Source organism: Cervus canadensis, chromosome X (assembly GCF_019320065.1).
Source record: "Cervus canadensis isolate Bull #8, Minnesota chromosome X, ASM1932006v1, whole genome shotgun sequence".
Classification (NCBI taxonomy): domain Eukaryota; kingdom Metazoa; phylum Chordata; class Mammalia; order Artiodactyla; family Cervidae; genus Cervus; species Cervus canadensis.
The window spans coordinates 144017264-144032581 of record NC_057419.1 but is presented as its reverse complement, the minus strand read 5'-3'; the positions used below and the strand labels follow the sequence as shown (position 1 = coordinate 144032581).

The following is a 15318-nucleotide window of genomic DNA, read 5'->3' as shown; positions in this document are numbered from 1 at the left end:
TCGGTCCCAATGCCAGACACATCCCTTGATGTGCATTGGGTAAGTTACTCCCCTCTCCTGATCCCATCAATAAAACAAGAGAACACATCTAGCTCTGCTGCTGAAAGGCAAGAGCAGAGGAAATTACTTTTCTTGAGCACCTGCCATGATATACACGCCAAGTTAGGCCCTTTTGCATACCTTATATACATATGCTAAATCAGCACTGTCCCATAAAACTTTCTGATGTTGGGAATGTTCTGTATCTGACAATATCTAATTTGGTACTAACATTAGCCATAAGTATCTACTGAGCCCTTGAAATATGGATAGTGCAACTGAGGAACTAAATTTTTTATTTTATTTAAATTTAACTAATTCAAATTTAAATACCCATGTATTTAGACAGTGGTTACTGTATTAGATACTGCAGCCCTAAGATAATGAAGCAGGAATATTTGTTCCCATTTACTACATGTTGAAACTGGGGCTTAGAAAAATTTAAGAATTTGCTGAAAGTAACATAAATAGTAAATAAACCAGATTCAAAACCAAGCAGTAGAAAGTTTAGCAGCTTAGTACTGTCAGATACACTAGAAATTACCTAGGCTCCACTACTCACAAGTTATATAACCAAAGAGAAATAATTATAGTCTCTAGAACTCACTTTCATCATTTATAAAATATGGATAATCATCACCTAATTTATAGGCTTATTGTTGAGATTAATAGGTTAGAGCTACATAGAGTGTGGCTTTCAGCAACTGTGTTTCTTCACCACCCTTTTACCTCAGCTCCACACAGAAGAGGTTTAGACATAAACTAAAAAAGATAACTGTAAGGTAGAGGGGGCATTTGGGAAACATAAAAGCAAGAAAGGAAACACTTATGAGCTTTCATATGTTATCTTTTATAGAATGGAGTTGAGGGAAGGTATGAAATCATCAAACTACTTCCACCTATTTGGTTTGCTTCCCTGCCCTATTCTTGATACTCCAGTCAATGTTAGCCAAGGCAGGGAACAAGGTATATATAATGTATTTTGAGGCCCAGAAAGACAAGATAATGCAGCTGAACAACACAGTACTGTCAAGGGCATGGGCTCAAAGGGCAGGTAAAGTTCAATCCTGGTTACCAAACTTTTGTATGCATAAAATAATAGACACCACTTCACAACAGTCTTTCATCTGTGAAACGGGACAGATAACATGCAGGGTGTCTCAATAAAAGATACACGTTTATTATTTTGCTTTACATTCCGTAGCACCCTCTAGTGGAATGTACAAAAATAAGCATTATATTTCTGCCCTCCAAAGCACACTTCTAAGTGTGCATTGGAATCACCAGAACAGTTTGTTATAACACAGACAGCCAAACCCTACCAACTACTAGAATTTCTGATTAGTTTGGAGGTGAGAATCTAAATTTCTGACAATTCCCCAACAGGTGATGCTATTGGTGTGTCTGGAAAACACTTTGAGAACCTCTGCTCTAAATCCCGCCCCTCCCCAATGCATGCACATGTGTGCCCAAAAACACACATATGCACACACGCACAAACGTACAGAATCTATAACCGAAATAAGTATAACTTGTGTTGTTTGATTTTATTAATATGCCTCTAACAAGGATTTTGTGAAGAATTAAAGAATATCATGTGATATATGACACAACATCTAAAATATAGAAAGCATGCAAAAAAACTGAGGATCACAGAACATAAATCCCAGGTTCTCAGAACTAGTAACTGGTGGAATCGGGTTTAAAATTAGGCCTCTAATTAGGCCTCTAAACTCCAAAAACATAATAAAGTTTAACAGTACTACTACAGAAGACAGGGTGAAAACACACAGATCTAATCATAATTTCAAAAGTAAAAGAAGATCAGTTTTCAATTCCAGGGTCCAAGTACAGTAAAGACAAATGTCTGTACTGACTAGACAACCACCTGTGTTTTCCTTGCAGCAGGGCAGGGGTCGGGGTGAGGTGGTAAATCGGGGCAGGTGGCGGCATTTGAAAAGATTCTAACCCCACAGGAAGGGTTAGAATTTTCGTATCTTCATCGGCAACAGTGCCTGGGGTCATTCATCAATTCTAACTGTCTCACCCCAAAAACAGGCAAGAAGAAAGAGATGGGAGGGGGGAATTTTTTTTAAGGAGGAAAGAAGTAAAGAAAGGAGGTAAAACATTTGAATAGAGCCCTACCTGGTAGGGCTATTAAGAAGTTAATTTGATTTTTCTCGAGAAATGAAAGATATATATGATCTTTATAGATTGGAAAGTTCAGCAAATCAGAAGAAAAAAAAAAAAAAGGGATTGGGGAAATCCCATAATTCCAGGGACCAAACAGCCAATCCTTTGCTGGAATTTGGCGGCATCTAGTGGCAAACTCAAAAGGTATAAACCTCACACGGAGAACTTTCTGGAAAATTAAAGTGAGTGCATACTTGTGTTAAGAGCACTCTGCCTGGAAATCAGAACAAGCAGGTAAGAGAGCCTCAGCCCCCACAGAAATTCGGAGTCCCTAGTGGAGGGGAAGTCTGTCGTATACAGATATTCTCAGCAAAAAATTGTGCCAGAATTGGACGCAACTTGGGGGTGGGGGAGGGACGGGGGAAGGAGCCAGGGTTGGGGGAAGAAAGCTATAAGGGAACAGCAAAGCTGCTTTTTGGAACTGCTAATAAGCGAATGGGGGATTTGGTTGTTAACTGCTGCTGGGCGTCGGCTTAGAACGGGATTTTTGATTCGGAGATAGACGTGGGAAGAAAGTGTATTTTTAGGGTTTAAAATTAAATCGATAGGAGAGACTGAAGTATTTCTAGCGAAAACCTTTTATCTCAGTGATGGTCGCCATGACTTAATTGCTTAATTTTCCTTTTCATAAGAATAATTTTCAAACATAAAGTAGAAAAAGGATCCGCAGAGAACGCGCACGCGCGCGCACACACGCGCACGCACCCGCCCCAGAACACACACCAGCCCCGACGCTAGGGGCGCACGCCTGCGCACACCAGCCACCTCCAGCGCCACGAGGCCTGGCGTTCGCGCACACACCAACGCCAAGGCCACGCGGGCTCGCTTGCGCACAGGAGCCCTGACACCGCGCGCCCTCAGTACTCTTCATCCCCAACTCGCACACCCATCAAAACCCCCAGTCAGCTTTTATTCTTTTATTTTTTTTTTTTTTTCTCCAGGAGTTGCGCAAGAGGTTCGGGGGCGTGGCCGCAGATTTGAGCTAGCGCTTCCCCACTCGCGGGGACCTTAGCTCATTTCCGCCCATCCTGTTTCCGCAGGCCACGTAGGCACTTCCTTTCCCAGTGGGGGGGGAACCCACAATGCCTCCCTGCAGGAAAAAAAAAAAAAGAAAGAAACCTCTGGGCAGGGGAACTCTGGGTCGTGAAAGTGGGCCACGTGAACACTCTGCCCTATAGACTTATGACCCAACCGCTGTCGCGCTTTTGGAGGGCGGGCTAAAAACTTAAGAGGGCGAACGTCATTGGTCAGAGCCCTCACTAAAGGAGGAAGGTGATTGGTTTCCTTTAAGCCTTAACGGTGAAGAAGCAGGTTGCTAGCACCCGCCTTTACTGCGGCGGAGTGTCATTACTGACGTGGTGAGCTTCATCCAATCATTTGGTTATAGAACATTCTAAAACTTAGATGAGACGATTGTGATTGGCTGGAGGGCATAAGCCCGCCTCCAGGGTGACGTGTCTGCCTATGGATATCAGTTGCCAGAGAAACCTGGCTTTACTATGGCGGTTGGAGAGACGGCAGTGATCACACGTCGTCTGTTGGAAAGAACTGGATCCTCGTTTCAGGTTTCGGGGTGGGGGTGGGGAGAAAGGGTTGACGATTTCCTCTTATCGTCGCGTATACAGACAAGATTAATTAATGGCTTTACGATCGGGCAGAACTAGATTCGAATTCCTACTCGCCAACGCCCAGCTTGGGCTGGCTGTTCTTTCTGTGTCTCGGTTTCCATGTTTGTAAAATGGTGATAATAATAGTATCTGCCTCAGAGACTTGTGCCTCAGAGGCGTGTGCTGTATATTAGAGCGTATAATATACGACTGCTAGGTAATGTAATACGTATAATAACTTAATACGCAGCGTGGTTCCAGAAGATGTTAGCTATTACTGTGGAGAGAAAAACCCGCGTAATAAACTGAGAAGAAACGTAAAATTATGTAAAGTCGTTCCTCACAGTGCTTTTCCTATCACCTCCTTCCGCAAAAGAAATCGAGATACAAAAGAGACGTATCAGTCTTTACCAATGAAATAATTTATTTGGCAATTACCTCAAGATAGCGGGGATTGGAATTTTCCGTATTGAAAAGTTAAAAAAAAAAAAAAAAGCGCGGGGGTGGGGAGAAACGGAGAACGAGGAATGAGAGCTAGCTGGAGATGAACCACATGCGATGAGTAGGCCTTATTTGAATCCTGATTCGGGGACACCAACTATAAAAAAAAAATACTTAAAAGATGCATCAGGAAATTTTAAAGACGGATTCGATATTTGATTTTTCTTAAGGAATTAATGACGATGTTTTAGACGCTGTAATGATATTGTGGTTATGTTTTCAAATTACTTGTAGCTTATAGAAATAATATACGAAAATACGAATTAAACAGTAAAAGCATTCAGGCTGGCTTCAAAATACCTTGATGTCTAGGATTTGCTTCAGAATTAGCTCAGCGGTAAGGGGAAGTGGCAAGGGGCATAAATAAAACAAAATTGGCACTAAATTAATCGTTTAAGCTGAGTGATGAGTGTATGGGATTCCTTGTGTTGTTCTGTCTTCCTTGGTATATGTTTGAATTTTTCCATAATAAAATACAGAAAGTCAGCTATTCAGTGCTCTTGAGAAAAACAAGAGTGGGGGGGGGGAGCAGTGGGTGGGGTTACAGATAAAACAAGATGGCCTTCAGTTGGTAATTGTTGAAGCTGGATGATAGATTCGCAAAGGTTTATATTATTCCCCTACATTTTTATCCATTTGAAATTATCCTTAATAAAACTTAGAAAAAAGCAAAAACAGATTATCAGAAATCATGGTAAATGTACAATAAGGTATATTTGAAAATGTAGCCACAAGAAAGGGGAAAAAACTTACATGTTTTTTATCAGCTTTGGTGTCCTTTGTGTATGTTAAAATGCATTGATGGAAAACAAAACGTTCATCTCATATCTTTATTTTATGTCCTTTGCTGTCCCCTTGTTTGACCTCCTAGACTACCATCAGAAAAACTAAGTTTGCTGTGTAGTGAGGATCAGCTCTGATCCTGATTGCAGAACATCCCTCATTACAGAATCTTGGGTAAGTGCCTCCCTTCTCCTGGCCTCAGTTCTCAAACAACATAATTCCACATAACCTTCCTAACTGTCTAGGAATATTTTGAGGATTAATAAGGGCCTGTCGAGGAAAGCACTCTACATTCTAAGAATGGAAGGATGGAGCTAAGTCCATCTGTGCTTTCAGTATAGAAAGTGCCTAAACATCAGTGGGCCCTGTAATCTTATATTCCTTGGTAAAGGATACTTTCTAATTGATCCCCTACAGTTAGAGCCATGCATCTATATATATTTTTTAAGTTGGTGGCATTTCATATGCAGCATAATTTAGTGGTCAAGAGCAAATACTGCCTGAATTTAAATCCTGGTTCTGCCACTTACTGTAGGATCCTGGGCAGAATACTTACTCACTTTGTCTGTAAAGTTCCTCATCTGTAAAATAAAGATAATAATGGTTCCTACTTCATTGGATTATTGAGGAAATTACATGTAAATTGTTTGGCACATATAAGTAGTTGATTTAATTAATCATTGTGACTATTAGTCCCTCTGGTACATCCTGTTTTACACACTTGTCCATGTGCACACATGCACACACATGCTAATAAAAGCAATAGATACCTTTTTGGAGTTGTTAATAATAATAATAATACTGTTGGTTTCTCTCCTGATTTTCCAGAAGCAGCGGTTACTACTAGAACTGAATTCTGAAATTATAACTTCTGACTTATCCTAACACTCTAGAAAGGTATTGAGTATGTTGATCACACTTACTTATAAGGGAATTTCTAAGAACTGTAATTTTAACTAGCAAATGAAAACCATATTCAGTCTGCTAACAGGTTGTATATTATTCCTCTTTTGTCTCAGACTCAAAAAATAATGTTTTTTGAAATGTTCCAAGATCCAGAATTGATATAAATGTAACTGACGTGGTGTATATGCATTTAAAGATTTATTCCAACAAACCATTGGATTTGTTCACATTCATTTCTGACACAGTCATACACAAAAATGTCAGTAAATGGAGTCTGTATTCCTGAATAGCCCATCATTTGCATGAGGAGATGAAAGAAGGTTTTTCAGTCTCTTGACAGCTTTATTTTCCCATGGAGTCACTATATTTTCCTTTCTACTTTTTTTTTTCCTTCTGAAAGCTAAGTTGCAGAGGAGGGCACACTGCCCTGGTGGGAAAGATGCAGTAGATTGGAAGGGGGAGGGCACAGAACCCCTTATGGGAGGCTATTTGGAGAATGATTAAAGGTTAAAGAGAGAGAGGTGGACTGTTAGGCCAGTAGCAGCCCAGAGAACGCAAGGGTCAAGGTAACCTGAAGGAGCCTCAAGGAGGAAAAGGACCTTGACCTGGGCCTCTGAGGATGGACAGAATCTGTAAGGGGAGAAGGAAAGCAGTCCCAATGGTATGCATACAAGGTATATGATATACAATGCTTAAGTCCAGCTGTATGTTAGAACCATGAATAAGAATAGATCAGAAAGTCAAGATTTTAAATATGCATATTTTAGTGTAAATCTTCAGTCACTTAATTGATATGTGAATGTCTCATAATATAAAAAGCTAAAATATTACAGAGTAGGCCCAGGTTTCCTTTTCTCACGCCCCCATTTCTCTTACTCTCCCTAGAGTTAACCACTATATTATCAGTTCTATTTCCTTCTAGATCTCTAAATTATATACCTGTTTAAAAATGTATATGGATATATATATATATATAAAATATTGTTTGGTGTTTTCTTTTACATAAATATGATATCATATTATAGATATTGTTTTACAACTTGCCTGGGATGTCTTCATGTCCATTATAGAGTTGTTTGATTCCATTCACAGTGGCATTCCTTTAACTAGTATGATAGTCCATATAAAGGGTAAACCATGTTTTGTTTTGCCAAATCACTATTGATAGTCCTCAGTCCTCCAGGTTGACTCCAGTGGTTTTCTGTTTCATTTATACTGCACCAAACATCCTTGGAACCCCTGTACAAGTGTTAATTCCAGGGCAATATTTATGTCTTTAAATTATGATGATTAAACCAGTGTTGATACTGGTGGGAGAAGAGACATCATTATGACAGACTAGATGACCTAGAAACAGTGCTACCTTTAAAAATGGAATAATCAAAAATCATTGGAAACTACCTTTAAAGACCTGTATAATTTAGAATGTTATAAATCAATTCAAATCAGTGGGGAAAGGATAGGCTCTATTAATTAGAAAAAATTAGGCATAATATTTGGAAGAAACTATAAAATACTGAGAGATAATACAGGAAGTCATTTAGAATATTGATTTGGGAGTATTTTCCCCAGGCATGACATGCCAGAGTTCACAAAGGGAAAAGTTGACACATTTGTGTTTTTATACACACACAGTGACCCACTTAGAAGAAGAATGACAGTTTGGAAAAAATATTACTAACATACAAAAAAACCTAGTGTTTAATTATTAAAAGTCAATAAAAGGCAAAACAACATATTAGAAATGGGGACAAAATATATGAGACAGATATGTACAAATATCTGAACATATGCTCAATATCACACAAATTCAAATAAAAATATCTTCCTACATATTAGATTCCTCCCCCTCTTTTTTTTTTTCCAAGAAGATGTTTATCCGGTGTTGCTGAAGTTGTGGGTGAATAAACTTAACATTTTTGCTGGGAGTACAAATTAAAACAGTTCTTCACAAGTTATATTTACCTCTTAAGTCATCAAAGTTGTAAATAAGCAAATCCTTTGAGCAATTGAGAATGCCCTTCTGAATACTTAGTTAATATGCTAATATATCTGTACACTGATATCTATTAACATTTCTGTAATAATGAAGTGTTGGAAACAGCCTAAATGTTACATTTAAATGGGACTGGCTAAATTATACTATGTGGAGATTGTAGAATGATGTGGATGTTAAAAAGAATGAGCTAAGTATGTGGCCATAGATGCCTGTGATTAAGTGAGAAAACGTGAGGGGCAATATGTGTCTCACCTTTGTCAAGACAAAGTGAATCCATGATACATGATCCCAGTACGTATGTAACAGACACATTTAGTTTCAAAAGTAGGTTTCTGTGTAAATGTGTACATAAAAAGATTTGAAGACATATTCTGAGATCGGGGAAGGGAGGTGGTAAGAGGATGCCCATATCTTTATATATTTTGGTGTTTATAATTATGTAATAGTTTTACTCAAATGCTACCACAAAATTAATTACTTGGGAATATAGATTTTCAGCTCACAACTTAAATAGTTTTTGGGTGGGTTGAGGAATTAATATATTAAAAAATCCATTAAAATGTCATCAATTTTTAAGCTTAATGGAAAAATCACATATTTTATCATATACATCTTTAAAATCTCATAGACACTATAAACTGGGGGAAATATTTGCCCAGATGTGACAATTGATAAGCAACTGTAAAAAACTCTTTTAAGAACCAACTCAAAATGAATAGAGGACATGTAAAATATAACTGGCCAGGAAACAAATTTTTTAAAATACCAGGACAGCTAATAAAAGAAATACAAGCACCTATTTTCCTTATCAGGTTACAGTGCAGACCAGAGTTGTGAGATTGAAAATTGGTACAATTTGTGAGGGAAGTAATTTGGCAGCCTATTACCTTTTAACCTACTAAATCCACATCTGGGGGCAAAAAATCCTTTAATTACAGGATAAATTGAGGAGGAGGATCACTTTCCAGAAAGAGGGTGGTTAAATAAAGTATGCCCATTTGGTTTAATCTCATACAGCTCTGAAGATGTATGCGTATTCCAGCCTTACTTACATGGGGAAATGATCCGTCAAAATATCAAGGTTTTAAATATCTAAGATTTGATACCAAGATGAGGTTACGTTAAAGTATTTACACAGAAATGGAAGATAGAAAACTAAGGCAAACATACAAACATGTTTTCTCTGGCATACCCTAGAACTGACATGTAGGGAACAAGTGGGAGAATATTTGATGACCATCATTCTTAAGTTGTGCTTCCATTTTCCCCATGTGTTGAATCACCTCACTGATTCACTAATGTATACCCAGAAGGGACCTAAGTGCTGCTGCAGAAAGTGAGAGATACATATTACACAAAGCTTATGGCAAGTGGAGATAAGTAGTGTAGTTGCATAAGCAGAACAGGTGAAACATTTAAGTAAATATTAAGTCGTGGGGTACTGACAGCTCATACGGTATCAGAGATGGGGCTAGAGTAGTTAGGAAATTTAACGGGACTTTTCCTAGTAGTTAGATGAGGTAGATGAAGGGAGGAAGCATGATGCAAGTAACAAGTCGGTACACCAAGCCAGTAAACAAAATTAAACTCAGAAACTGGCAGATTCAGTTTAAAACAGCTCAAAGCAATGTGTAGTGCTAACATTTTTAATGAGGAATGTCCACAGCACATATGTCACCAAGCGATGGAGTGATGTAAACTAGCAAGGGAGGTGCAAAGTGCAGTGACCCTAATAATAAGTTTGTATTACAAGTAGGAGACAGACATCAAAAGGATGGTTTTTCCTCCCTTTGATATCTGGCTTCTGACTCCAGGTAGTAATAGTTACTTGATCTGTGGGATACTCAGATGGAAATAAAGGTGCTGAGGCCATTCTAAGAAAGCCTGCTTCCTTGGCTTTATTCAGTCTGAGCACAAACCTGGGTATTTTCCTGTCCGATGTCAGACATTTCATTCAACTTTGGACTTGATATGAATAATAGAATTTGTAGAGAATGATGAAACTCACCCACTTAATGAAAACCATATATAAATCCTTATGGTTTTCTTTGCATAAATAAATGTAATCAATGCCAAGAATATACAGGAGGTTCAGCAGTCATTCTTAGGTTCCTCACTAAGGAATTGCTGATGACCAGTGTGATGTCCAAAAGACTTCTCTGCAGCCTTGCTCCACTTCTGTGTGTTTTACAGTCTGCTTGGCACTGGGCCACCTCGCTTTTTTTAGTTGGTATTTTAACTGTCCCCTTGTTTGTGGAAGCTCTGCCCATTATTTCTCAGGTTTTCTGGATATCACCTCTATTACTTAACTAAACTCTTATATCCTCACATACTGTGTCCCCTCTGTCCCCGTTACAGTAAAATTTTTGTAAGAAACATTTTGTAAGCTTAGTTGCTTACAATGTAATATCATGAAACACTAACCACATCTCATCTTTCACAGGATGTGTCTATATATCCCTCTCAGCCAGAAGGTTCTGATTCCTACAGGGTCAGTGTCTGTATTCACAGATTTTGATGCTGAGGAGCACCTTTGCTCAGATTTCTGCTGAGAGCTTTGTGTTCTGTCAGAGGAAATCATATGCTTAGTGATAGCACCCAGGCCTCTTGCCAATAACTGACTTCCCTGATGCAGGGCTCTAGTTTTCTAGTGTTACTTACCTCATTTCCCCTTCAGGGATTCCCTGACACCTGCTCACATAATCTCAGGGGGTCTAGCAATTGGCAAAAGGGCTTTTTCTATGGGTTAAAATTGTGGTTACCAGAGAAACCTGGTTTCAGGCTTGTCCACTATCATATCTCGTTCTTTCCCAGAGGGTAGGTACTCTGGTTTTAATAGTCTGGTATTTATTCATCTAGATACTTTCTGATGTACTTTTATACACATCAGTTTAAAACACGGAAGTTGGACCTCACTGTTCATAAGAACTGTCTAAAACATGCTTATTTCTCCACTTGGGCTATTTCTGGGATCCTGTTGTACACATTATACATTATGCAACTTGCCTGTTTACCTAATAGTGTATAATTGAACATCATCCCACGTCAGTACATGAATCTGCTTAATTCATTTGAATGTTCTTCCGTGGTGTGCATACATCATACTTTGTATTGTCATTTCCCTATTGAAGAATATTTAGGTGTTTCCAGTTCTTCAGTATTCCAAATACCACTGCAGTGAACATCCTTGTATCCTTATAAACATATGCAGATACTCTTGCAAGGTACTGTGTTGGCTGTTCAGCCACATCGTATTTATGAAATTTTTACCTAGGGGTAATTTGCCACACTCCATAGATGAAAGAGGCCAAGAAAGCTTAACATATCTTGCCCAGAGCCTTACAACTCATAAATGACAGCCTAACTGAAGTAGAAGTATGTCTAACAGCAGAACCCATGTGTTTTCTCTGCTATCAAAATTATAAACCACATGTTTTTAAGTTAGATTATTTTTCCTTTTTCCTGGATTTCACAAAAGGTCATTGTTGATGCCTACTTTCCCTTTCTAGGTTGTGTCTCTCACCTCATCTCCACGACCATCCCAGAAGATCTATAAGATTCCATCTGGGAAAACACTAGGAGTTCTTGGCAGAGAAAGAAGAGGATTGCGTAAGTCAAGGACTTTGTTTAATCTGTCATTCAGTAAGAATCCCAGAACACTGTTGTTTTCATCTTTATCTCACTAACCCTCTCTGCTGCATTTTATAGTGTAAACCATCTTTTTCCATCTTGAAATTCTCAACTGTTTTGGATTCCAAAATAACATTGTCCTAATTCTCCTATGGCTGCTCTGACCATTTTTGCTTGTTTTTTTTTTTTTAATTCCTCTCTGCTCATCCCTTAAGTATCATTCTTTCTTAGGTTTGTCAAGAATTCTAGACTTGTTCAGTTCTTCCTCTATCCTCCATGAACGATTTCTATTCCTATCTATATGATGATTACACTCAGGTCTCCATTTCTGCTTCTGATCTCTCACCTAAGCATTAAAGTCACATGTTTAACTGCATACCTCACACTTACTAGGTCTATACCAAACTTCTTTCCTCTCCAGTCTGTTTCCTCCTCTTCTAGATGCAGTCTTATTTGGTGATAATACTATGACCTAATCACCCATTCTCAAAACCCTGGCAGTCATCACTGACTTTATCCCTCACCAGTTATCACCTCCAACAAGCTATCACTGAAAGTAGCATTAGGTATCATTTCTTGCTTGCTCCAAAAATATCCTGTGGTTATAACTAACACTATATTAACCTTGTTGTTTCATAATCATCACTTTAGATATTCGAATCCCTAGTACCTAGCATAATACCTGTTCCAAAGTACATAAGCAGTAATATATGAAGACTAACTTGAATGAATGAATTGACTTGTTTCCTATTTTATTACTAATTCCAAACTAACCATTAAAAATTAGTGCTTTTACTAATTCATTAATTACCCAGACCTAAAATTGTAGGGCCACCTTTGACTCATCTCTCTCCTTCATTTACCAAGCTCTATATTCACTTTCTCTTGACTCTGTCATCAGCCTAGTTCAGGCCTACCTGGACTTAGACAAAAACCTTTGCTGGTATGCATTTTTGCTTCCAGGCAGCTAAATTAATCTTTCTTGTTTCTTTTGTCTTGTCATTTTTCCTGTTCAGAAATAACTGAATTTCACCTCCACTGCCTTTTGTAGTTTAATTCATTCTTTCTCTGAAATTATATTCCTATCTTTTGAGTGACATCAAAAACCTAATTTATGGGCAGGTCTGATGAGTGATTGGGTAAGCTGAGAGTAGTGGGTGGGGGTAGTGAGGATCAAAAAGCGAGCGAAGAGGTAGTAAGTCACTAACAATTAATTGGTTGGCCCTGAAATAGGATTTGAAATCCAGATTCCAAGAGAGTAGTGTGTGTTGTGCTTTAATAGGCCTTTAGGAAGCACACTGTGTTCAAGGTCTCCATAGAAAACAACCAAATAAAATGCTTTATGTATTACAGTGGTTGGAATAAAAACAGGGTTGAATGAGTTCCAGAAAGCAGGGTTCTCAAACTCGTGGACACCAATCTGCCGAAGAAGACAATTTCAAAAAACCAACTAGAAGCAACATGCAAAGAAGTAAAATGAGAGGGACATCTGGAAAGAAGACAGCTGGTCCCCAGCAGAAGAATCTGGAAGCAGCACTCCCAGGCAGATGGGGGGGTCGCTCTGCTGAGAACCCTCCATCAGGATCGGTGAGGAAGACCAGAAAGAACAAACAGAAGACCCCTGGGAACGGAGATGGTGGCAGCACCAGCGAAGCACCCCAGCCACCTCGGAAGAAAAGGGCCCGGGCAGACCCCACAGTTGAAAGTGAGGATGCTTTTAAGAATAGAATGGAAGTTAAGGTGAAGATTCCAGAAGAATTAAAACCATGGCTTGTTGAGGACTGGGACTTAGTCACCAGGCAGAAGCAACTTTTCCAACTCCCAGCCAAGAAAAACGTGGATACTATTTTGGAAGAATACGCCAACTGCAAAAGATCACAAGGCAATGTTGACAACAAGGAGTATGCAGTTAATGAGGTGGTGGGAGGGATAAAAGAGTATTTCAACGTGATGTTGGGCACCCAGCTGCTCTACAAATTTGAGAGGCCCCAGTATGCTGAAATTCTCTTGGCTCACCCTGATGCGCCAATGTCCCAGGTTTATGGGGCACCACACCTCCTGAGATTATTTGTAAGAATTGGGGCAATGTTGGCATACACACCCCTTGATGAGAAGAGCCTTGCATTATTGTTGGGCTATTTGCATGATTTCCTGAAATACCTGGCAAAAAATGCTGCGTCTCTGTTCACTGCCAGTGATTATAAAGTGGCTTCTGCTGAGTACCACCGCAAAGCCCTGTGAGGGTCTGCTGACCACTCACTGTTACGTCTGGTATCTGTAAACGCTCTTTTTGTTCTTAGTCTTTTTCTTGTATAATTGATACTCTTTAAAATCGTTAATGTATAACAGGGCTTATGTTTCAGTTTGTTTTCTGTTTTCTCCTAAACAGAAAATAAAAGGAGTGTAAGCTCCTTTTCTCATTTCAAAGTTGCTACCAGTGTATGCAGTAATTAGACAAAGAAGAAACATTCAGTAGAACATTTTATTGCCTAGTTGACAACATTGCTTGAATGCTGGTGGTTCTATCCCTTTGACACTACACGATTTTCTAATATGTGTTAATGCTACGTGAAAAATGCCCTGATTCCTAGTGCCAAAGGTTCAACTTAATGTATATACCCGAAAAACCCATGCATTTGTGCTTTTTTTTATGGTGCTTGAAGTAAAACAGCCCATCCTCTGCAAGTCCATCTATGTTGTTCCTTAGGCATTCATTCTATCTTTGCTCAAGTTGTTGAAGGATGGTGGTTTGTTTCATGGTTTTTGTATTTGAGTCTAATGCACGTTCTAACATGATAGAGGCAATGCATTATTGTGTAGCCATGGTTTTCCGGAGAGGTTGATATTTTAGGAATCGTATTTCAGATCTTAAATAAAATTTGTTTCTAAATTTCAAAGCAAGCAATTTGCAGTGTGTCTTTAATGTTACTGAGCCTGAGAAGTCAGCAGGCTCAGGAAAGATCTAGGTGGTACTGAAGGAGAGAGTTTTGACTCCTAGTGAAAGAATTCCTTTTATTGTTGGGTGTAGCAGCTGGGAGTGCACCCTGCCAGGTCAGCTCCCCTTCTCTCCCCTCTGTGTGACTGCTCAGGGTGGAATTGCTTTCTACTGATGCTTATAAGAGCAACTTTAGTTCCTGAGGCCCCTTGTCACTATGAGTTGGGCTGGTATAATAGGATATTTAATGGGTACTGCAACACTCCTTTAAAGTTAGGCAGAGCTTTGCTGTTTCCCACCAGAGGAAGCATGGGCAGCCATCTCCAGTATTAGACATACTTGTAGATTTGGGACCAAGGATGGCAGCTTTCCCAGCTCCAGCATTGATGCCATGTTCCCAAAGCTTTAATAATCCCTTGAACATAAGATTAGGAATCCTAGAGTTAGGGAGTCTATGGAGAAGAGGGACAGTGTTGGACACCTGTAATGATAAGTCCATCTTTTGTGAAAATCCCCTAGTCAAACCAAGTTTTGCTTCACAACACTGTTACTTCTTTAGTGAAAAAAGTATTCTATGGTTACCACAGAAACTTTGGAAAATACACTAAGAACAAACAGAATAAGAATCACACAATCCTGGGTCTGTCAGGGTCTGAAGAGAAAATAAATGGAACCCAAAATGGATGATTTGAGGAGTTTAATAGAGAATTTTCCCCAAGTTGTCA

The 15318-nt window shown here is 39.1% G+C and overlaps 1 protein-coding gene across 4 annotated transcripts; it reads left to right on the top strand.

The window, feature by feature from the left end:
- Positions 1-2343: 2343 nt before the first annotated feature.
- Positions 2344-14559, top strand: MORF4L2 (mortality factor 4 like 2). Of its 4 annotated transcripts, none has more exons than XM_043458184.1 (5): positions 2344-2466; positions 5212-5297; positions 5952-6020; positions 11538-11637; positions 13012-14559. In XM_043458184.1, exon 5 carries the CDS (start codon positions 13036-13038, stop codon positions 13897-13899), a length of 864 nt encoding a protein of 287 aa, XP_043314119.1. In that variant the 5' UTR covers positions 2344-2466; positions 5212-5297; positions 5952-6020; positions 11538-11637; positions 13012-13035; the 3' UTR covers positions 13900-14559. The 4 variants fall into 4 exon arrangements, with proteins under 4 accessions (XP_043314119.1, XP_043314121.1, XP_043314118.1 ...); XM_043458183.1 differs by lacking the exon at positions 2344-2466 and adding an exon at positions 3643-3797; XM_043458186.1 differs by lacking the exon at positions 5952-6020.
- The last annotated feature ends 759 nt before the right edge of the window (positions 14560-15318 follow it).

Coding starts and splice junctions, on each gene's coding strand:
- MORF4L2 (XM_043458186.1), top strand. CDS start 13,036: ATGAGTTCCAGAAAGCAGGGTTCTCAAACTCGTGGACACCAATCTGCC.